The sequence below is a fragment of the Hippoglossus hippoglossus genome, chromosome 3, assembly GCF_009819705.1.
Source record: "Hippoglossus hippoglossus isolate fHipHip1 chromosome 3, fHipHip1.pri, whole genome shotgun sequence".
In the NCBI taxonomy this organism is placed as follows: Eukaryota; Metazoa; Chordata; class Actinopteri; order Pleuronectiformes; family Pleuronectidae; genus Hippoglossus; species Hippoglossus hippoglossus.
The window spans coordinates 10,136,738-10,160,308 of NC_047153.1; the positions used below are offsets into that span (position 1 = coordinate 10,136,738).

Genomic DNA, 23,571 nt, shown 5'->3' on the forward strand with positions numbered 1-23,571 from the left:
CAACACTTGGCTCGTCGCCAGTTAGAACAGAAAGCATAGGGTTAATAGGGTAGGGTTAATAATTCTGTTAGTACAGGAGGCCGCCTGCTGCGAGCCGACTGGTACCTGAGCTCTTTACCTTCTGTAACACTCTGTATCTCGGAGAGTGGATGGAATTAACATACAGAGTTGATTAGTGTTTATAATGACACTGAAATGGGAGGAGAAGCATTGCTGCACTAAGCGCTAAGGTTCAGAGGTCAAATCATGTGACCCCATCTAGCTATAACGCAGAGAAATATGATAATGCACAGCCGCCCATAGATGGCAGAACAAGCAGTGTTCTTAAAGTGGCATGTTTTTTATCATATATATATATATATATATATATATATATATATATTTTAAAAAGATGGATGAATGACTGCTGCCAAAAGTGAAGCCAACGTGTCTCGATCACCTCCTGGTGGCTGACTGCAGTATAGGTCATAAACCCAGCTTTCTCCATGTGAGTGGATGGGATATGGACCAAACTACAAAAGTTAAAGTCATATCAAAATGGGGTGAAATGCCATGATTGACAGCTCTAAACCACGATCCCTAGAGCGCAGACTGGCTCCAACAAGATGGCCGCGTTTGCATCCTGGATATTCTGACTATTCTGATTATACAGAGGGTGGAAGTGGAGATGCCCTGTCCAGCTTTATAAACTCCGTTCGTCTCTGCAGTAGCTCTACTGAGCTTTAACATACCACTTCTGCCCTACAAGTGCTAATAAAGACTAAAACCTTAAACTGTGTAAACAAGCCAATAAAATAAACTTATCTTGGATGTGGATTTTGATTTTAAAAAGTCTAAAGTGTAAATGAAACCTACTGTCATGTAAACTCACTAAAAACAAAAATCCTAAAACAACAGAAAAAGTGTAAATCAGTGCAGTTTGCAGAGTTGGCAAGTCATTATTACCTGGTTTGTAGTAATATAATAAAACAGTCAATGTGCCAGTCAGTTTATGTTTGTGTACAGCAGTTTACAAACTGCAAAACTAAAGGAAACCAACACTAACAAATGTAATGTAACAGCATTGTTAAAAAATGAGGATCTAAATCTAAATGCTTTTCATGTTCAAAAGATTATAAACGTCATTACCTGTTTTCTCAGACTTTTGTTCTTCTATTCTTATTTCAGTGAGAACGGTGTGTTACAACTGTAACAAGAGCGATTCTGCTGGTGCTGAGCTCAAAAAGCATGCTGCTCCATCCAATCCTCCGTCTGAGTACAAAACGTGTTTCTGAACCTTTTCACCATCACTGTAACTCTTTATATTAATTAAAACAAATCAAAATATTTCGCAATGTATTGTAAAAGAGGCAATATGTTTAACTCCCTGCCCCAAACACACACACACACACACACACACACACACACACACACACACACACACACACACACACACACACACACACACACACACACACACACACACACACACACACACACACACACACACACACACACACACACACACACACACACTCTCTTTCTCTACTCGCAATGTGATTGATAGAGGTCTACACATTCACAATCTCCGTAAAAATAATGTAGATTACTTTCTCCCTCCTTAGCGTTCACGGCACAGCTTCACACGAGCCGACAAAAACATGCAGATTTAAAACACACCGTTCCATTCGAAATTTACAAGGTGAGAAGCCACGTCCTGCTTCTGCATCTTCAACTGAATCCTCTGCATGTGCTGGACGCTCACTTTGACTGCCACTCCTCCCTGTGCCGAGGGTGGAGGTAAGTGAGCCATGTCCACAGCAGCAGTTCAAAGCCGCACCCATCTGTGATTTACCCTCGAGTGTCGAGTTTTTGGGTACCCATTATATGCATATTGCAAATATAGTCTGTCCTTGTCAGCATTCATCTCATGTTGATTTCCCTCCTTTCCAGGTCACTCCTCACCCAAGGCATCATCTGCAGTTTGGAAGAACAATCTTAACAACAAGCCGCGGACGAGCTTATTGAGAAGTTTAAGTGTCTTTTTGGCTCATTTGTATAAAAATTCTCAGTCAAAGAAAAAGAAAAACTGGAAGAAACACAAACTCCATCCGCTGCATGAAGCCGGGACAAACATTATGTCAAGTTGCGTTTAATCCCCGTCACGATCGGCCGAGCAAACTCCACAAAGTCATCTATGAGGACAGGCCATGCCCCTGAGGAGAGGAGACAGGATATTAATTCTAGATGCAATCTAATACAATGACTTTACAGGATGCTGGGGTTATTAGCTTGTTTGCCTCCACAATAAGCCAGCAAGATTGTTTCAGGAAGAAAATCTCAAACAAAAAATTGTGTTTCGTTCAATAGTCTTCACAAATGAACCTAAACACAATCGTAAACATTAAAAATCGAATGTAATTTAGGATGCTGCACGTATTTCTTTCGCAAAGGTACATCCGTTTACAAAGTAAGTAATAGTTTGGAAAAGTGTGAGTATAAACAAAACAAGGCTGCAAAGACAGACCAGTGGGTTCATTGGTTTGTGAGTTTGGTGCAATGATTTAACGAGCAGGGTATTCACTGATGTATTTAAAAAAAACATCGACTTCTAGCTTGTTTTCAGGTTTTAGAGTAATTCCTGCAGGACTGCATTTATCAAAGCAGTGTACACATGCCAGTGCCCCTGCAGGCCTGAAGTTGATCCTCTGTGGTTCTGAGTTTGGTTTCAGAAGTGGAGGGGACACAAAGATGTCAGACGTTCAACGAACATGAAAAACAAGTTAAAAGTATATAAATTAAATCATAAGTGTTATTATCTTTATTTAAATAAAGTTATGTAATCTAGTCACCTTTAATTTTCTTGGTAGAGGCCTGATACTCTAACAATATTGATATTATATTAAATAAAAACTAAATGTAACCCTTTAAACTCAAAATGTATTTCTTGACTACAAAGAGCACTGTCTTTTACTGTATCATCTTTGAATGATTGATCAGGTGGACGATAACATGACAGTTTAGTGGTCTTGTGTTTCCCCAGTGGAAATTGTATTCTTTTATGTTAATACAGAAGTATGTTACTGTTTCGTCATGACAGACTGAGTGAGGTATTTTACTACAGAACATTTGATTTGATCACATCCACTTGGGAATTTGCTCAGACATATGTGAAACAAAGTAAATCCAGCCGAGTGAATTTAATATCACTTCAACAGTCTTTAATAAACTCACCTTCCTCGTCATAGTTTGACATGTCGTCTGCAATCATATTGCCAAAGTCCAGGAGGAGGTTCCATGTGTCCTTGGGTATCGACCGCTTGTGATGCTCCTGAATGCAGCACAGTAACAGGCAAGTCTAACATTATAATACATATTAACTTTGTGAAAATTATAATAACTTTAATATTGTTGTTGACATCGCCAGACTGATGTTGGTCATTTTGGAGCTGGGGTTGTCTGCATGTTGAGTTTTTTCTAAAACTTCTGATCCTTTATGTGTTGTAAATGAGGTGGAAGTAACATATGTCTAAATAGAACTGTATGAATCTAGTCATAAACTTCAAATAACATGCTAACTAAGAGACACACAATTTAAATAACTATAAAAGAGTAAAAAAACTAAACCTCATTGCATATGTGACAACACTCACCATCAGGAACCGGTTCCAGAGATCCAAGAACTTAAAGCGATCTGTGAGAACTAGATTCCAATAAGCCACAGCCATCTCCAGGTCTACGGTAGAAAGTTCTTCAGATTAGATATGTTGTCATTTAGATTAAGACACAGGTGAACTTTTGAAAACAGCAGGATATTTGTGGGTGGAAAAATCTATCAAACAGTTTTACCTAAACCTTTCTGGCCGGGGTTCTTGGCAAAACTGAAGGTAAACTGGTAGAAGTCTTTGAACTTTGCTGTGTCTTTCAGCTCCTGCTCCAGTCTGGGAAGGATCGACTTGAGTTTTTCAGGACTGTCACAGCTGGGGGGGGGACAATGAGGACAAGCAGACGATAAAAAAAACTAAAATCTTCTCATAGGGAGAATGAGAGATGTGTACACATGAAATGAGCCAATGAAATCTGAGGTTTGTGACCATTTAAGTTCATATCTAACAAATTCAGTTTAAGATCCAATATATTTTACTCGTAGAAACAAACAGCACAGTAACACTCCTTAATAAACACTGTCATTAATGTGTTTTTCTTAACTACTGCTATATAAAGAATGCAGTAGCATCCCTAATTATTGTAGGTTTCAGTATCCGTGTTGCTCACCCTAAATCCGACATGCCGTCCACAAACTCTTTCCTGCTGAACTCGCACTGCGTGGCCGCCCTGAACTTCCACGCCACCACAAGTATACTCATGCTAGCTGGGTCCAGGATCAGGTCGTCGCAGAACTGCTGGATCCCATCGATGCCTATCTTATTCTCATCCTGGGGGTCTGAAAGGAAGAGAGGGCAAAACAATGCACAAGTGCAACAGACGCGACAAAGCAAAACTGTCCGACGTTAACGTTAGGATCTTAAACACTTGCCTTTGTATCGGTTGTAGAGCTGCTCCAGCCTCTTGCGGTCCACCAAGGTTTTCATGGATTCTTTGTAGTAGAGGTCTGGGTTTTGGAAGTAGTTGTCTGTGGCGACTTCTAGTTTCCAGTCATTCTGCGTCAGGCAGTACACGGCTGTCCTCTCCCCAGCCTGTGTGAAAGACATGAACTGCCGAACCTTGTCCTTCTGCGATGACTTCAACTTGTGCTGTAAAGGAAGACGGTAAATACGGGGGTTGGAGTAACATGTTATAGGACAAAGCTGTGGGCTCCTATTAAGGAGACACTAACACAAACTCTAAACCTATCAAAGTTCCTGCACTGGAATATTATCTGCATTGGGTTTGATCATTTGTTTAAGTCATCATAAAAGCACAATATGAACTGCAACGTTATTTAAAGTACTGTCAGATTTTGACATAGACGTCAACTTTTTTGTGCTTAAGTGGAGCATATTAGTAAACAATTTGCACATAAATAAAAGTACCATAAAAAGGGATGGTTTATCACAGATGACAATGGGGCCCCATCAGGTCAAGGGTCCCGAGGACAAGTAATATGAAAACACGGGGTGCAGAGATGTGCACGTGGAGCTGAGGCTGCACATCAATATTCACACAAACAGCCTCAACTTCCTGATGCATTTGAATAAGAGAGGGAGAGATTTTAATTTAACTCTCCTGACTGACTGCAAACTCGCTCCGCAGAAATACACACTAATAATAGCTGGATGTTGTGTAACACGTGTCATGACGGCTGGAGTTGTGAATGAAGAAGTAAGACTCATTCTGACCGCAACAGCGTGTGGATTAGTGGAAGTGCATCGAGGGAAACCCTGACACCTCGTCGCGGTTCATGTGATCCGGACGCTGATCGGGAGGGTTTGCACGTGTTTTCGCAGATGCAGTGGATCTGATCCACCCGGGGATCGGACAGCGGTGACCGGTGACAGGCCAGTGCTTGGCGACCCAGTTTCCCTATGAGGAGTGAGGGGGCGGAGGGGGACGTGTGATCCTGCAGCCCCTCTCCCTCCCTCCCTCTCTCTCTCTCTCTCTCTGACCCCGGGGCTCCAGCTACCATAAAGGGAAAGGTACGTGCTGCTCTCTCAAAATACCAACAACTGACCTTCCACATCTCTGCCCCTCCACAGCACCGACAACACATCAGCCCTGACACTGCGACACTGGGCTGAGGACACTCGGATCCCGCGCGTCCGGCGTGTCCCCCCCCCGTGACGTTGCGTGGCGGCCCCCCGCTGCTGTTCACACCAGTTTTAACGGGGCCACAGAGCCGGTGTGTGATTGTTTTATTAAAGATCACCTACCATTTTATCACCCGCTGTTTTTGCCCAAGTTGATATCCAATTACCGCCGGTGCGCATGCGCGAAATGAAATGCGCTACTGTTGCGGCGCCGGTGCTCATGGGAAATGTAGTTGTGCGACGCTGCGAGCTCACGGGCCCAGTGTTAAAGATCTAACTTTAGCTTTCTGCATTTGTAGTAAACACTTTCGGCAAAATGCTTAATTTAATAGTGATCAGCCCACCTGTGATTGGAGGATAAATATGATTAAAAAGCTCGAGTATAACTAGCACAGATTTTATGTAAGTTTGACCCAGTAAACTCTGTTAAACTAGTTTAAACAACGATGTTGTGTTAAAAAAAATAAACCACCTGATGTGTAACAAGTGATCGGACGTGTTCCAGTCAAATGAACCCGATGACAGCTGCCATTAACTCCCCACACACCCGACACCTGAAAACTACAACTCCCAATATCAAACCTGATAAACATTAGGAAGTCATCTGTGCACGGATCTAAATTACATGCACGGATCCCATGAAGAAACCAGGGTTTGTGATGATGATGATGATGATGATGATGATGATGGTGGTGGTGACGCGACTCTGTGAGGAGCTGGGTGCCCTCCGTGCTAACGTTAGCTCCCGAAGTTATGCTAGCAGCTGCTGGGTTGTGTTATAATGTCAGAGTGTGTGACAGCCCGGAGCGAAACCACCACTAACTTCGCTTCGCCTTCACAACACACGGGCTGAGCTCCGGGACGCTCGTTTCAGCGGTGACACAGTCGTAGTCCCCCCCGGGAGAAGTGTTTGCTCACCTGGGCGCTGGTGTCGTTAGCCTCCCCCGCTGCTGCTGCTGCCCCTGCTGCTGCTGCTGCTGCTAGCGCTGGTACCCGGAGTAAACACGGGAGTTGAGTCACCGGAGTGAACCGGTGAACGCCTGCATCGACTTCAGCAGCAGTTATGTGGCAGAGGAGGAGGAGGAGGGGAGTCACCGAGGCACAGCGACATGATTGTTCTCCTCTTCTTCTTCTCTTTCTTTCTGCCTCTTCCTCAGTCCTGGAGCGGAGCGAGGAGCCGGGACACAGCGCGGATCTTTCAGGTAGCTCCAGCCTCCTCCTCGGGAACTTTTACTCATCTGTCAGACATTGATTTTCGATCCGTGGAGGGAAATCAGGGATCTGTGATTGAGATCGCGAGTGATTTCCGGGTATGTCCGGTGTGTGTGTGTGTGTGTGTGTGTGTTTGTGTTTTGATTGCACTCTCAATTTGAAAGGTCTGCTTATGTTTATACAAATGTGTGCATGCAAAGGTTTGTGGAAGAAAACCCATTACATGACGGTTTTACTTGATTGTTGTTATTTGCATTTTAAACTTGCACTCCACCATATTTCAGACAAATATTACACTTTTGACCAGTACAACAACCAACAATTATGTCATTAAAGATTAATCTGCTGATTACTTAAACAAATTATTAACCATCTAGTCTATAAAATACCAGAAAATAGAAATTACATCCTTGACAGTCCAAAGTGCAGTGATATTTATGTTGTTGACATGTTTGTGCTTGACTTAATAACATGTCTAAATGATTAAGATTCTATGATCAAAATAGCGAGCAATTAAAACATCTTTCTGCTGATTAATATTGATTAATCCAAAAATCTGTGACAGCTCTAATTTTCTTGATAATCTTGAGAAAATAGTTATGAATGCACAGTATTACACTATGCAAGGCCCAATGTGACGTCATTAAATGTCTTATCTTGTCCAAATTCTCACATATAAGATCCTAGAGTAATCAAATGGTCTGTATTTATGCTTGATAAATGACTAATATTGACTATTGATTTTCCTTCAATCCACTAATCTACCAATCAGCTAATCACTGCTGCTCTACATTTTATACCACATTTCTACAACTACAATTACTTTTCAGATTAAGTTTTAGGATGTTTTAAGATCAGCATTGTGACACTGTAATTGATCAAATCACCCAACAGTGAATGAAACACCACCCACAAACTAACATGATTTAAAGCACATCTTACACACACATAGTGTAATATTAGCTGTGACACCACATGTTGTAACTTCCTGAAGTTCCACTTGAGTAAACTCAGGATGCAGGATGTTTACCTTTTAATGGGGTGTTTTCATTATCTCGTATTCTTACTTGTATTTTTACTGGAGCAGATGTTTGGGCTCGTACAGCAGTTTTGTTAAAGGTGAAAAGATTTTGTAAGTGTGTCTGCCCTCGAATCTAATAGGTTGAAATATGATTTTATACAATTTAAAACATTTTAAAATTGAAGGAACTGAGATCATTTCTCTCTATGTGTCTATGTGTCTGTGTGTCTGTGTGTCTGTGTGTGTGTGTGTGTGTGTGTGTGTGTGTGTGCTTGCTCTTTTCAGTAGCCAGATCCCAAACAGAGGTGCTATTGATTTCCAGCAACAGTAGCAGAGTGGCTGCCGTCCAGGGAGACGGACAGAGGAGGAGTTTGGAAAGTTAACATCATCATCACTCAGCGGGACTCATGCTCACAAAGGTCCAGACCAGCTTGGTAATAAGTTCACTACATATATTTGTTGTACTCAAAAGATTCATGTGTAACCAAACACATGGCATGAGGAAGCAGCTTCGTTAATCGGCACAGCTCTTTAGACCTTTGAATTCCAAGCATGGGAAGAAATGGAGCATCGAGTACGACAGGAATTTCGACACGTGACGTGCAGAGTCAAGTGAAGTGGCCCCACCACAGCTCTACAAGGTGCTGTTAGCCACTCACAGCACAGGCCACAGGCGTGTGTCCACAGCTGTTGTTTAAGCTGTTCAACAGTAACCACACCCAGCCCAAAGACTAAAGCCTCTCTGGAAATGTCTCACAAAAGCAAAAGCACAAAGTGGCCCAGATAAAAGAGATTTTCTACATGAAGCCTTTTGTCTAACATGAAAAGGAAAAAGTTACTATCTGTGCTTTAAAGGGTACGAAGGGAATTTACTGTGTTCCCTACATTTGTACTTTTTCACCCCTGTCAGCTTGATTGTTGGTTTTGTTTGTTAGCAAGATTACACAAAAAAACTACCTAATGAATTACCACGAAACTTGGTGGAAGTATGTGGTACTGGTCGTACAAGACCCTATTCAATTTTGTTTTGGATCAGGATCAGGGGGTGGTGTTTTGTCAGAAAATACTTAATGGATCTTGATTTAAAAAAAGAACAGACATGTTCAGGGGACTGATATCTATGAATGTGTGAAACTTGGTCCAGCTTGATTAAATTTAAGGGGACTATTGGGGCTTGGTGGAGGAATGTGCTCTACTTAATGAAGTTCTAGAAATGTCTGTTGATTATTGTAAGCACTATGCCCTTCAGACTGTAATTTGTCTCGCTCTGTCTTATCCACCCCCCAGGTCTCTTCCTCTTGATCACTCTCCACACTCTGGGGAAGGCAGCAGCAGAGGTTTGGATGCAGGTTGTATATTGGCTGCTGTGCCTTGGCCTGGCAAGTGCAGCCGTTGTGCTGCAGAGGGACCAGGTGGCCAAGAATGCCATCCACCTCTACCGGAGCAAGGGGGTCAAACAGGGCCACAGCTGGGTGGCCAGCAACTGCAAGCGCATGGTGGGTCTCCTGCGTCAGAAGAATGTGGTTGTCAAGAAGCTGGCTGCCGCTGCCAATGCTGTTGGAAGAGACCTGGCGCTGTCGGAGTCCGAGAGGCACTTCCAGGTAACAGACTGAGAATAAAGACCAGATGCAGGAAAGGGCCTTTGTTTAGATCAGTTAGTGTCTGTATATTTATTTTTATAGTTCATCACTCTGGTGCAGTACATAATGTGTGACACATAAGGTCGGCAGCTCCTCTGGGTGGTGTCTTTGTTTGTGTTGTTGACACAAAAAGTTCATATTTCATACTGATGGTTCAAAAAGAGGAGGTTAGAGTCACATAATGTTTAATTTCACTATGTATTACCAGTGATCTATTTTTGAGATTATTCAATTCAATTAAAACCAAAAGATTTTACACTTACAAATATTCAAACAGAGAAAAAACTGTAAATTCTCACACTGGAGAACCTGGAACAAGCATTTTGGTCAATTAGTGAAATAAATGAGTTCAGAATTGTTGCTGATTCATTTGATGTCAATTGATTAATTGACTAATTAATTCAGTTGCAGTTTAGATAATGGGCGGACGCAAGGCAAGTTAGCTTCTTCTTAAATTGCTATAGAAAAACTGTTTTAAAGTGTTCCATGGAACTATTTTAAATGACTAAACTGCTCTTATCAACTGCTCCAAAATAAAGACTGTATACAGAGGCTCCAGTAAAAGAGCACGTCACATACTTTACAGCTGACTGACTGGTATTTCTCTCTATGTGCATTCAGGTTCACACTCTGGAGGTTTTCCAGAAAGAGCTGAATGAGAGCGAGCACCTGGTGTTCCAGGCGGTGCACAGCCTGCAGAGGGCGCTGCAGGGCGACTACAAGGACGTGGTGAACATGAAGGAGAGCAGCAGACAGAGGCTGGAGGCCCTCAGGGAGGCGGCCATAAAGGTGAGGGGTGAGGTCCCCAGTGTTTTCATGGGCACTGTGTCAGGAGACTGGTACATACTGTATTCGGTCAGGGTAAATTAAGTGTTTTGTTTTTTTCTCATATAAAACAGTCAAATGCCTGTAAATATTTTCATATCGTCATAATAATAATGATAATACATTTTTTTATATATTACTGAGACTTTATATTAGTTAAAAAACAGAGAGAGCAAGTAAAATCAAATATGTGTGAATATATATATTCATATGAAATAATCAAAATGAGTCAGTAAAGTTAGATTTTAGTTATTTTCTGTGATGTTTGGATCCATTTGTCATATTTTGATATATGCCAATTTAAACTATATCCCTAAGCCCTGCATCAAGGGCAGAGTAATATCCTCTATAATTGTATGCTATACACTACCGTTCAAAAGTTTGGGGTCACCCAGACAATTTCGTGTTTTCCATGAAAACTCACACTTTTATTTATCAAATGAGTTGCAAAATGAATAGAAAATATAGTCATGACATTGACAAGGTTAGAAATAATGATTTTTATTTGAAATATTAATTTTGTTCTTCAAACTTTGCTTTCGTCAAAGAATGCTCCATTTGCAGCAATTCCAGCATTGCAGACCTTTGGCATTCTAGCTGTTAATTTGTTGAGGTAATCTGTAGAGATTTCACCCCACGCTTCCTGAAGCACCTGCAACAAGTTGGATTGGCTTGATGGGCACTTCTTGCATACCATACGGTCAAGCTGCTCCCACAACAGCTCAATGGGGTTGAGATCTGGTGACTGCGCTGGCCACTCCATTACAGACAGCATACCAGCTGCCTGCTTCTTCCTTAAATAGTTCTTGCATAATTTGGAGGTGTGCTTTGGGTCATTGTCCTGTTGTAGGAGGAAATTGGCTCCAATCAAGCGCTGTCCACAGGGTATGGCATGGCGTTGCAAAATGGAGTGATAGCCTTCCTTATTTAAAATCCCTTTTTACCTTGTACAAATCTCCCACTTTACCAGCACCAAAGCAGCCCCAGACCATCACATTACCTCCACCATGCTTGACAGATGGCGTCAGGCACTCTTCCAGCATCTTTTCACCTGTTCTGCGTCTCACAAATGTTCTTCTGTGTGATCCAAACACCTCAAACTTTGATTCGTCTGTCCATAACACTTTTTTCCAATCTTCCTCTGTCCAATGTCTGTGTTCTTTTGCCCATATCAATCTTTTCTTTTTATTGGCCAGTCTCAGATATGGCTTTTTCTTTGCCACTCTGCCTAGAAGGCCAGCATCCCGGAGTCGCCTCTTCCCTGTAGACGTTGACACTGGCGTTTTGCAGGTACCATTTAAAGAAGTGCCAGTTGAGGAACTGTGAGGCGTCTATTTCTCAAACTAGAGACTCTAATATACTTGTCTTCTTGCTGAGTTGTGCACCGGGGCCTCCCACTTCTCTTTCTACTCTGGTTAGAGCCCGTTTGTGCTGTTCTCTGAAGGGAGTAGTACACACCGTTGTAGGAAATTTTCAGTTTCTTCGCAATTTCTCGCATGGAATAGCCTTCATTTCTAAGAACAAGAATAGACTGGCGAGTTTCACATGAAAGTTCTCTTTTTCTGGCCATTTTGAGAGTATAATCGAACCCACAAATGTGATGCTCCAGATACTCAACTAGCTCAAAGGAAGGCCAGTTTTATAGCTTCTCTCACCAGCAAAACAGTTTTCAGCTGTGCTAACATAATTGCACAAGGGTTTTCAAGGGTTTTCTAATCATCCATTAGTCTTCTAAGGCGATTAGCAAACACAATGTACCATTAGAACACTGGAGTGATAGTTGCTGGAAATGGGCCTCTATACACCTATGTAGATATTTCATTAAAAACCAGACGTTTCCACCTAGAATAGTCATTTACCACATTAACAATGTATAGAGTGTATTTCTGATTAATTTAATGTTATCTTCATTGAGAAAAACAGTGCTTTTCTTTGAAAAAGAAGAAAATTTCTAAGTGACCCCAAACTTTTGAACGGTAGTGTATGTCCTATGTGTGTATTCAGTTTGTGTTTCCTTGGTTTGTCAGCTAAATGTCAGCTTGTTCCCTTCTCACCCTTCAGGAGGAGCAGGAGTACGTGGAGCTGGTGGCCGCAGAGAAGCACCAGCAGGAGGCTGTTAAGAGCGCTTTGGCCCAGAACAAGACTCTGTCCATGCTAGATGAAATCCTGGAGGATGTCCGGAAGGCAGCAGACCGACTGGAGGAGGAGATCGAGGAGCACGCCTTTGACAACAACAAACTGGTCAGGAAGCAAAACCTTTCACAGTCATCAAACAAGATTACGCCTGGAAAATAAATAGTCAGGATGCTAGAATCAGCACAAAAAGGATACAGAGTTGGTCACAGCTTTTATATATCCCACAATAAAAGTAGTGTTTGTCCAAGTTCAAGTGTAAGAACTATTCAGCTGGCAGTTCAACACACATGTTATCAACAAAGCATCCGATTGTGTCCTTTCTTACTCTGGTTTTTGTGTCTAGATGAAAGGAGTGAACGTAGAGGCAGTGCTGAGAGTGGAGGAAGATGAGGAGAACGGAGGGAAGAGGAAAAACAAGTCCAGGCATAAGGAAGTGGAGGATGACCTGGGACTGAGCATGCTCATCGACTCGCAGAACAATCAGTACGTTCTGACTAAACCACGAGACTCCACGATGCCGAGAGTTGACCACCACTTCATCAAGGTCAGTTACTCCTATTCCATCCAGGCTATAGGTGAGGAAACTTGTGATTTATTATTTAATAATGGTTAGAGCAAGACAGATTCTACCTCTTTAATACTATTAAACCTTTTTGTTGCTATGTGTTTGTGCAGGACTTGATGACAGTGGTGATGTTGTCCTTACCTTGCGGCTGGATTTGCTCTTTAGTCGGTCTGCCTCCAATGTTTGGATACGTCATCTGTGGGGTCCTGCTGGGTCCTTCTGGCCTCAACAGCATCAAGGTGTGTGTGACTGGAGTGTCTGAATATGAGACCAGTCTAAAGTTACTCTTGGGTTAGTTGATGATGTCATTGTCTCACTCTCTGTTCCAGTCGATGGTGCAGGTGGAGACTCTTGGGGAGCTGGGTGTGTTCTTCACTCTCTTTGTGGTGGGACTGGAGTTCTCACCTGAGCGCCTTCGAAAGGTAAACAAAAGGGATTTACAAGTTATTTAAATAGACACCAAATGTTTTTAAAGAGATAGGAAAATGCAAAGAAATGTTGTTTTTCTGTCTCTTTTATTCTGGGGGTCTTGTTCTCATTGAATTAGATTTTGAATTTCACCCTCAACATTTTGTGGTTTAAGTAGGTTGCCTGTTTGGTATTTGACTTGTATTTTAATTTGATACATGTCGACTTCTATTTCTTTCTTCAGTATCTCCTGCTTCTCTTTCTTCATACTTTGCAAAGTTACTTTCCTTGTAAAGTGGTAGATATGGAAATCGTTAACTAATAAAGTGGAGGAAAAAAAACCTTCTCATCAAAATACTTAAATGGCCCTGAATGTTTTGGTTTATGACCTTTTTTATTCTGTTTGAGTTTTCATACTTTTAAGTATATATACCTGCTTTTAGTAAATTACTTCCATAAAGTGGATTTTCAGATTTTCAACTGTGTGTGTGTGTGTGTGCGTGTAGGTATGGAAGACGTCAGTTCAGGGGTCGTGCTACCTGAGTCTGCTGATGGTGGGGGCTGGTTTGTTGTGGGGACAAGTCTTGAATATTCGACCCACACAGACGGTCTTCATCTCCACCTGTCTGTCCCTGTCCAGCACTCCACTCGTGTCCCGCTTCCTCGCAGGAGGGAGCAGAGTGGACAAAGAAGGTAATCAACAGACACTATGAATCAAACAGTTTTAATTGAAATGAAAGCATTTAAAGTCTAGTGGATAACCTTAAATTACGTAAAGGTAAACAGTGAACTGCTTCCTGTGGTAAGAAAATTGACTTACCTCACTTGGCTCAACCTCATTTGGCTCATTTGCATATCTAACATTGAGCATAAATGAGCTTTAAGGGTTGGAAATGATATGTTAAGTCTATATATTGTCCCCAAGAATGACCGTGTGTGTGTGTGTGTGTGTGTGTGTGTGTGTGTGTGTGTGTGTGTGTGTGTGTGTGTGTGTGTGTGTGTGTGTGTGTGTGTGTGTGTGTGTGTGTGTGTGTGTGTGTGTGTGTGTGTGTGTGTGTGTGTGAGACAGGTGACTCGGACTACAGCAGTGTTCTTCTTGGGATGTTGGTGATGCAGGATGTTCAGCTCGGCCTCTTCATCGCTGTCATGCCGACTCTGATCCAGGCACAGAGTGGAGACATGGACAGGTCAGTTAGCTTTTTTTGCTCTTGCTTGTGTCATCTCCCCTCTAATCGCACGCTCGCACGCACGCACACACACACACACACACACACGGACACGGACACGGACACACACACACGCACGGACACACACACATGCACGGACACACACACAGCTTTGTAAACCCATTGTTACTTCTGCTCTGCACCACAGCCTCCTGTTTGAAAGCCTCCGCGTGCTGTACCTCCTGCTCCAGGTCCTGGTGTCCCTGGCTGCCGTGCTGCTGCTGTGTTTGCTTCTCAAGAAATTTGTGATTGGTCCTTATTACAAGAAACTGCACGCTGAGAGCAAAGGCAACAAGGAGATCCTGGTGCTTGGGATGGCAGCGTTTGTCTTTTTCATGCTGACGGTATGATCTTTTCTTCAGATGTCCTGAATTCCTTTTTACAAACGTCTGATTTTAGTTTTTCTCTCCTCCTCACGGGTTCCCTAGGTAACAGAGTATCTTGACATTTCTATGGAGCTGGGCTGTTTCCTGGCTGGAGCTTTGCTGTCCACACAGGGTCACATGGTCACCACAGAGGTCACGGGATGCATCGAGCCAATCAGGGATTTCCTCGTTATCATCTTCTTTGCCTCTATTGGTCAGAACCAACATGACCATCTATGACTGATCTTACTTTTATTAGCGTGTTAGACTTTTGCAGCATTTACAGTGAAATTGGCTCACTGTGTGTGTTTTTGTGACGCTGCAGGTCTCCACGTGTTCCCGACATTCGTGCTGTATGAGCTCACCATCCTGCTGGTGCTTACATTCACTCTCGTCATTATGAAGGTACCACTTGTTTGTCGCTTTTGCTCCTTTCATTTCCCAGAGTGCACCATGACGCACTCTCACTCCTTCCCGTTTCTCCTTTACCCCTCATGTCCTTCCAGTTTTTCATGGCTGTGCTGGTGCTCTCAGTGATCCTACCTCCGGGCTCTCGACACATTCGATGGATCGTCTCAGCCGGACTCGCGCAGGTCAGCGAATTCTCCTTCGTCCTGAGCAGCCGTGCACGTCGAGCTGGCATCATCTCCAGAGAGGTCAGTTATGACTTTTTTTTTAAAGTTTTGAAAGTTATTTTCTCCCAGTGCACATTTATATGTAACTATTTGAATTTTAAAGGTTCAGTGTGTAGAATTTAGTGACATATAGTGGTGAAGTTTCATGTTGCAGCTGAACACCCCTCAACTCACCCTCCCCTTCCAAACATGGAAGAGAACTTGTGGTAGCCTTCAGTCATTAAAACTCAAAAGGTGTTTAGTTTGTCCAGTCTGGGCTACTGTAAAAAACATGGTGGCCTCCGTAGAGAGGACCTGCGTAACTTTGATGAGAGGATCAATGGGAGGGGGTGGTGTCATGTATAGGTTGCAGTTTTCCTGTGTTTTAATGTGTCTCCCTCCGCTCAGGTGTACCTGCTGATTCTCAGTGTCACCACTCTCAGTTTGCTGCTGGCTCCGGTGCTGTGGAGAGTAACCACACACAGATGGGTTCCCCGGGTCGAGCACAAAACAGTCCCATGAACAGAGAGCGACCTCAGGGCCCCAGCGGCCTCTGTGTGCACTGACTGTTACTCAGCCGGCAGCAGCGTCACGAGGAGCAGAAGTCAAGTCTTATTTGTCCATTCAGGAACTCTCTCATGTTAATGCACACACGGATATGACGCAGACTGTTGGACCAAATGTTTCTCTTTCTCGATTCAGCAGAATCAACCCTCTTCATGCAGGGCGAGGATCTTCATCAGCTCCATTCTGGCATTGTTATGAAGGACATCCTCTTCAAGCATGTACACTAGGTACAATAGCGATGAGATTATTGTATAAGGTCTTATGTAAAACCCATAACATGTAGTTTTAGGTTATATTAATGAAGCCCTTCACTCTTCAGTCAACAACCCTGAAGCCTGGACAGAATCTGTGGCATAGAAAACTCCTGATTGGGAAGCACAGCTGATTTACATGTTTAGTAGAGAAGCACAAAGAACTGGATATCCCTCCAGTTCTGATGCTTTTAATGCACTTTCTCTTAAAAATGTGCACCTCATTCATGTTTCCACTTTGAACCTCACGTTTGCATCTCTTCACTTGTAGCAAACACATGGACCAAATCTGAGGTTTCAACTCTATATGGTGTTTTTCTTTTTATGTGTTGCTACATTTCCTTGATAGGATGATTTAAGACGTCCTCCATCTTTCCTTTAGTTGACATTACAGCTGACGTTATTCAAATTGAGCTTATTATGAATGGCAGATTCTGATTGAAGTGCACACCTTCTCTCTGCTGTATTTAATAGAGGATACATGTTGTTTAATCCTGATTCTATGTCTGTCCATCCAGGTGTGATACCTAAAATCTGCAGTAACTCTTTTTACATATCTCTAATGTCTCGTTGAAAATCATGGTACCTGTCGCATCAGTATTAAAGGAATGAATGTTAATCAAGTAATCTGAATTTAGGCAGTACCTCACAAAATGATTTAAATGTCATGTGAATTTATTCATTTGCGTTTAAGGAGACATCCTGCACTGGTTACCACTGAATGTCAAAACGAATGAGCTAGCTCATCACTCCTCTGCAGGAGCAGAGGAAAGACTGTAGGGGGCGTCATCTCACTGTGAGAGAGCTCCGCTGTGCTGCATCTCACACTGTACATGTCCTTGTCTTACAATTCATAATGTGCAATGTTAATGTCTGTAACACTACCACATGTTATAATTGAATGTTTTCTGATATTTTCCTGCATTAGATTTACATTGAGGGTATTTGAGTTCACGTGTGTGTGCGCTGGATTAACGCTCCTGGGCACAAAGACATGTTGCAATCAAAATGTTCATGTATTTTTTAAATTATTGAAATGAAGTCATTTATTTATTAAAAAATAGGAACAAAATATTTACTACTCTGTTCTGTTCTTTACATGTAGTAATTTCTTTGGGGAAATTATAATTATTTGTGTAGCTGGAGAGCTAATTTCATGATTAACATCTACCGATCTACAGAACTCAGCATGGACGACTGACATGGCGAGCTGAGGCCGTGCTGCTATGGCTCAGCCTCCTCTTATTAGCCTTATTAGCAATTTTTTCTTTTGTGTATTTCTTTTCTTTCATGGGCCTCAGATGGACTTGCTAAAGGACAAATGTTGGAAGTCATTGGCACATTTAAAAAAGATAATGAGTTTAAGCTGTGATTATAAGTAACTGACTTCTGTGGGCCCCGTCACTGAAACAGAACTTGCTCATGTTAATCGTCTGAGAGGCTCCTGATTTGTTGGGCTTGGCCAGTATCTGTCATGGTTTCTTTGACTTGCATTAAGGGGATGAGCACCAAAGATGATTGACCAGAATTTTATAATAGAAAATAAAATCAGAAGTTTATAAAAGAATTGTATTTATTTCTCTTTCTCATCCCTTGTGTAATTATCCAATAAGCTCTTATTTTTGTTCACTTCTCTGCTCCACTGTTTCTGGCCCAGATATTGCTTATGTTGTGGGGACAAAAGCAAGTCCCCATAATGTAAATCATTACTCTCGTAAGGTTAAGACATGTTTTAAGGTTAGGGTTAGGCAAGTAGTAGCCTCAACGTAATGTAAGTCAATGTTACGTATGTCCTCTGAAGTCATGAAGACATGACTGTGTGTGTGTGTGTGTGTACGTCTGAACTTTGTAAGCTGATAACCTTCACACTGCAGTCAGCAGATTTATGAGAAACCTTATCACCCCCATCATCCTATTAGTGAGGATACAAATACAAATACACTACACGCTGTGCTTAAGTAGATTTTTAGAGCCACAGCTTCATCTTTCTGAAGTGAGAGTTTTGCCTAAAGCTTGAGCTGCTGGTAAAACACTTACTGATGAGACCAAACTGAAGTAGGAATACATTTTTATTTAGAAATGTTATTATTTCGTTTAGATATGTCTAAGGACCCATTTAGCACTTCAAAAAAAATCCCAATTAACCTCAAGAATCTAGTCATAATGACTCCACTTGAGTTTTCCTCACATATCCTTTAGGTTTATAGATGTTACTGTTTAATACGTGGCAAAATCTAAAAGTCAGTATACAAAGAAGTTCATGAATCACACATGAGAAATTACCTGAAAATAAAAGCACCACACAGCACAGAGATTAAAGTGTGGCTGCAGTGTTGGGTTAAGTTTAGGATAAGTAGTTTGAAGGTTGTTGATGTGTGGACACCTTCTCGGTCTGTCATGCTGACAGGCGACACGATTATGAGATATCTGAGTATTTTCTCTTCTGTTTCTCATTTCACTGCTTTCAGGGAAAAGTCGACTTTTCCCTCGTAGGGGTCGTGGTAGTTTTGGTAGCTGATCTGGTGGGAGACCACTCTGCACTGGATCTTGGCCGACCTCTCTCCGACCAGGTGGAAACGAACGGCCACCAACGGGTTGACATACATAGGCTGAGGAAAAGGGGGAAGGAGGCAGGGCAGACGGCTGATTAGTGTTGTTTTCATATCATTATTTCTCATGTTTGTTAAATGTATTTATTCAAGAATATGCGACATGTTAACATTTGTATCAAGTGGAATATAAACACAAAATTACTCAAAATGATTATATAACAATGGGGAACACTATTTAAAAAATGGAGGCTGGGGCTGCTGCAGTAGTTGCCCACTTTTTCCCAACCTCGTCTCCACTATAGAGTTGTGTTTGGACATGCGCACATCGAGTCGGGGATTCATGCTTACCTGTGCCTGTTTTCCATAATAAGGAAAGTAGGAGCGATCCATAATCCCCCCTTCAGGGAAATACTCCATTTTGTCCACATTGTCATGTCCTTCCTATATAAATGGACAAAAAATATGTATATTCAAAGAAGCGCTCATTTAAACATAGTTTACTTTCTCCTCCTGCAACAACTGCTGTGTCATGTGTAATGCTTATTGGAGACAACTCATTTATAATTGGCTTAAAGGACAGGGTTGATGTTTACTGGGCACAGAGGGGTTCTAATGAAAAATTCCACTATGGGAAGAAGAATCCAGTGTTTTGGAGATTGACCTGCATAAAAGTCAGCTCCCAGTCATATCTCTGTCTCCTCTGCATCATTACCTCCATTCCGGAGGTTGTATTCCTTCCTGTCCATTTGCTTGTTGCTTTGTTCGTTTGTAAGTAAAATTAGGCAAAAACTAGAGGATGGATTTCCACAAAACTTGGTCAAAGAATGAGATATGGGTCACGGAAGAACCCACATAATTTTGTTTTGCGGATCTGGATAATGGGACAATTCCAGGAATTTCTTTCTCTTTGTTAAACATTATGAGATGGAGCATTTGTTTTTTGACATTTTCACTGTTCTCCCATGGAATACGTTATGGACCCTGATTAAAACAATTAGGGATATTTAGGGAACTGATATCTATCAATATGTGAAATTTGGTGCAGCTTGATTTAATAGGATTTAAGGGGACTCTTGCAAACCTTCCAATATTGTAAATCACTGACTTACCCATTCAAATAAAATACAATATTTCAGACTCATTTTCTTTAACACATGCTGTTACATTCAGCACAAGCAGATGTTGCTCACCAGTATCGTACAGTTGACATATGGGGGAGGCTCAGTTTCATTAGTTGGCAAAAAGTTGATGATCTGCAGAGAAGAAACAGAAGAAGTACTTTTTAGTCTTTTAGTTTTTTTTAATGTCCAGGTTTTACCGTTTCCCGACAGAGCTCAGAGGGATGTTTGTTATTAATAAAATGTACCCTGTTCATCTTAATCACGACACACGGCATGCTGCAGTTGTAGCCAAAGGTCGGGTCCTCGTGTCCTGAGCAGGGTCCCAGCATGCTTTTGGTGAAGGAACATGCCCACTTTGTGTGGTCAGGGGCAGAGAAGGTGTTCTGGATGTAGTACTTTCCCTTGGTGCAGTTATGGTTGTAACATTCGTGTTGTGCAGTGTCATTATAGGCTGAAGGAAAGAGAGAGAACGATTTACAGTGTGTTCGTTTGCCATCTGTCTGTTAGTTATCAAGATTACGCAAAAACTACAGGATGGATTCAAGCAAATGTTGTTGGAAGGATGTGGTGTTGGTCAGGGAAGAGCCCATAACAAGTTTTTATTTTGACTTTCTTTAACATTGCAAGAAAGGGCATTTTTCAACATTTTAAATTCATGGATCTTGAAGAAAAAATCAGGCATGGTCAGGAGACTGATATTTGTGAGTGTGCGCATTTGGTGCAGATCCAAATACAAACAAAAGAAAGTTCTGACACATTAGATATTAAATAATTGTCCAGTAAATAAATACTCACGCTCCAGGAACTTATTAAGGATGTTGGTCATCTTCATCCAGCTGCACTTGTCTGATGTGTTGTAGTTGATTTCAACTTTCTCCTCTCCATAAGTGTCCGGCCACACCATCACCCCTGAGCAAGTAAACAGAGAGATGGTTCAGAAGCTCTGAGCTCGAGTTTATTGTTGTCATGCCTCCTTGTTGTTGTTGTTGTTGTTGTTTTACCTGGCGATTTTAGCCGGTCTTGGTAGTCAGGCGCGTACGGATCCAAGGTGTACATGAGCACATAGATGGCCAAACAAAAAAGGCCCGTCATCACCACGTAGAACGCCAAGTAATACAAGCTGATGTACACTGTGAAGGAGAGAGAAAGACACAGGGGGAAATAAATCATTCCTTTAATTACAGTAGCAAGGCAGTTAAAGAGAAAACAACAATTTTAGTGTGATCATAAAGGCTTGTGTCGTTATTTCCAGAGGTCAAGGTGTCCTCTGTCAACGTGAGGGGAATTTAATCTGTGAGATCAAACAAAAAATAAACAAAGCTTATCTCACGACACCAGCCTTATCTCTCCCCGTCCACATGCTGCAAACATACATGTCGCTCTGGTGATTTTTGAAAGGACAGAAAAAGTCACACACATTCAAGTTCATCCAGCGTGACTGAGCTCACGCCAGTGTTTGTCTTTCAGATATATCACATTTATGTTGCTATAAATATACTTGAAAATGTGTTATTCTGTTTCAGGAATTGATTTTAGATTTTCAGACTGGAGTCAACTGGCCTAAAGGACCCGACAATATATAAAGTATTTCAAAATCCCTCCACATCGACCGACTCCAAGTTTACATTTCTGCTTAGAAATAATATTCACTATAATATCATACTGACAGGAGCCATCCCCCTGTAGAGAGTACTTCTAATATTTAAAGTACATTTTACTTTTACTACGTTTACATTTTGAAAGCAGTGCTCTCACTTGTAATGAAACATATTGATTTAGAATTATTGCTTATTCGTCCACTGACAATAAATGGCAGTAATCATTGTTCCTGTGCATATTGGCCACGGTGACATGTGACTCAGATGTAATATCCACTTGATATAAGTTGAAGTTTAGAGCGAATTAATCACTTTAGGGTTTTTGACCAAATATTTACACTTTTTAGGAAAACTAGATAAGGTGAAGTTCAATTTCAGGTGTTCCAGATGAGCATTATAACATTTGACACTGTCTCTTCTATCGATTCAACTTGTGTCTTAAAGAGTTGTTCATTAAAAGTACTGGTGAAGTATTTCATTCCTACCCCATTTCACTGGTGTCCTCCCCATAAATGTCCCATTGTCTGAGTTCCAGACAAAACGGCCAAAGTCTTCACATCGCTGCCCACAGGTCCTCTTCTCCTTCAAGGTGGCCATGATGACGCGCTGTGCTGACCAGGATCCACGGCAGACCTTTTCTTTCCTTTATTCAACTCTACCCTTTACTTCTCTTCTTCCTTCCTTCGAACAGTAATAATTGTTTTCTCCTCCCTCCCCAAAGACTGTGAGGCCCCTTCAGGTGTGTGCTGTCCGTCTTGTCCCCTGTCTCATTCTCTACCACAGTAAAAGCTAAAAGTGACTCCCTGGATGTCGCTCCAGAGTGTGATGCATGTCTTATCTCTTATTCACTATTTATAAGGCCTTGATAAAAGTGGGTAGTGAAGTTGAGGTGGGTCAACGTAGAAACTGGTGAACTTCCTTCTCCACCAATGACGTCCTTTACTCCATACATCAGGATCACCTTGAACAGCCAGCGTAGTGAAACCTGCAGGCTACATCTGTTTGAAGGTAACAGTACAGGTACAAAGTTGTTCTTTGCAGCATGACTACAGCGTGACTGCCAAGTTTCAATATAGCTGAAATATTTTAGTCTGTACTAAAGTGGCAGACACGTATTGGGTGTGAATAAACCAAATGCAAAGTAAAACTGTAGGGACACTCACAGTTTTAAATTAAATTATAAGAGGAAAACACAATACATTTAGCACTACTTGAATCTCAAAGAGGTAGAATTCACAATAGCCTCCCTTTGAGCTTGACTCATCTTGGGTTTGGAGGTTTTAGAAAAAGAAATATTCAGGAATTTATTTCTATAAAAGCTACAAACCTAAAAATGTATTTTAAAAAAGCATATGATAAATTCTGAGTGGAAGCATGATGTTAACTCCAATGAACACTATCTGCTTTTCTCTCTTTTCTCTCTGTAACAGTGGCTCTTGTGTCACTTTCTGTGCGAATGTCACTGCATTCCTGTCATTACCAACCCACTGAATGCCAGCACATCTATCCCTCTCCTCCCTCTCTCCTTCTCTCTTTAATTTTCTGTCTCTCCTCTCCATCGTGTGCCATCACTTCACTCTCTTCTATGTCTGCAGCGTGCCCATGGGTCAGCACAGGATAAAGCATTACAGAGACACGGAGTGGATAAATCCCCTTGTGGAAAGATGAGTCAGGAGGATCTGCATGTGTGTCTGCATGTGGCTGAGAGGAAAGAAAGGGACACAGTGGGAAATGGTGCGCTCTC

The 23,571-nt window shown here is 41.8% G+C and overlaps 3 protein-coding genes across 9 annotated transcripts; 1 reads left to right on the forward strand and 2 right to left on the reverse strand.

Moving 5' to 3' along the window:
* Positions 1-1,480: 1,480 nt before the first annotated feature.
* On the reverse strand, positions 1,481-6,800 carry dcun1d2b (DCN1, defective in cullin neddylation 1, domain containing 2b). 4 transcript variants are annotated; one of them, XM_034571424.1, is made up of 7 exons: positions 6,645-6,800; positions 4,517-4,733; positions 4,255-4,423; positions 3,829-3,959; positions 3,633-3,715; positions 3,214-3,310; positions 1,481-2,195 (listed from the first exon to the last, which is right to left on the reverse strand). In XM_034571424.1, exons 2-7 carry the CDS (start codon positions 4,689-4,691, stop codon positions 2,116-2,118), a joined length of 735 nt encoding a protein of 244 aa, XP_034427315.1. In that variant the 5' UTR covers positions 4,692-4,733; positions 6,645-6,800; the 3' UTR covers positions 1,481-2,115. The 4 variants fall into 4 exon arrangements, with proteins under 4 accessions (XP_034427315.1, XP_034427307.1, XP_034427290.1 ...); XM_034571416.1 differs by lacking the exon at positions 6,645-6,800 and adding an exon at positions 6,309-6,450; XM_034571399.1 differs by lacking the exon at positions 6,645-6,800 and adding an exon at positions 5,850-5,936.
* tmco3 (transmembrane and coiled-coil domains 3) lies at positions 6,376-16,776 on the forward strand. 4 transcript variants are annotated; one of them, XM_034571358.1, is made up of 15 exons: positions 6,376-6,928; positions 8,245-8,393; positions 9,247-9,560; positions 10,221-10,388; positions 12,486-12,665; positions 12,904-13,104; positions 13,236-13,364; positions 13,455-13,547; positions 14,040-14,226; positions 14,603-14,720; positions 14,908-15,103; positions 15,188-15,338; positions 15,450-15,529; positions 15,631-15,780; positions 16,147-16,776. In XM_034571358.1, exons 3-15 carry the CDS (start codon positions 9,303-9,305, stop codon positions 16,258-16,260), a joined length of 2,025 nt encoding a protein of 674 aa, XP_034427249.1. In that variant the 5' UTR covers positions 6,376-6,928; positions 8,245-8,393; positions 9,247-9,302; the 3' UTR covers positions 16,261-16,776. The 4 variants fall into 4 exon arrangements, with proteins under 4 accessions (XP_034427249.1, XP_034427229.1, XP_034427218.1 ...); XM_034571338.1 differs by having other exon boundaries at positions 6,897-7,036; positions 8,245-8,396; XM_034571327.1 differs by having other exon boundaries at positions 6,897-7,036.
* Positions 16,777-18,681: 1,905 nt separating this feature from the next.
* On the reverse strand, positions 18,682-22,623 carry LOC117757682 (potassium-transporting ATPase subunit beta-like). The gene is made up of 7 exons (XM_034579051.1): positions 22,313-22,623; positions 21,231-21,359; positions 21,025-21,138; positions 20,475-20,680; positions 20,299-20,361; positions 19,457-19,549; positions 18,682-19,165 (listed from the first exon to the last, which is right to left on the reverse strand). The coding sequence occupies exons 1-7, from the start codon at positions 22,422-22,424 to the stop codon at positions 19,007-19,009; spliced, it is 876 nt and encodes a 291-aa protein (XP_034434942.1). The 5' UTR covers positions 22,425-22,623; the 3' UTR covers positions 18,682-19,006.
* Between the last annotated feature and the right edge of the window lie 948 nt (positions 22,624-23,571).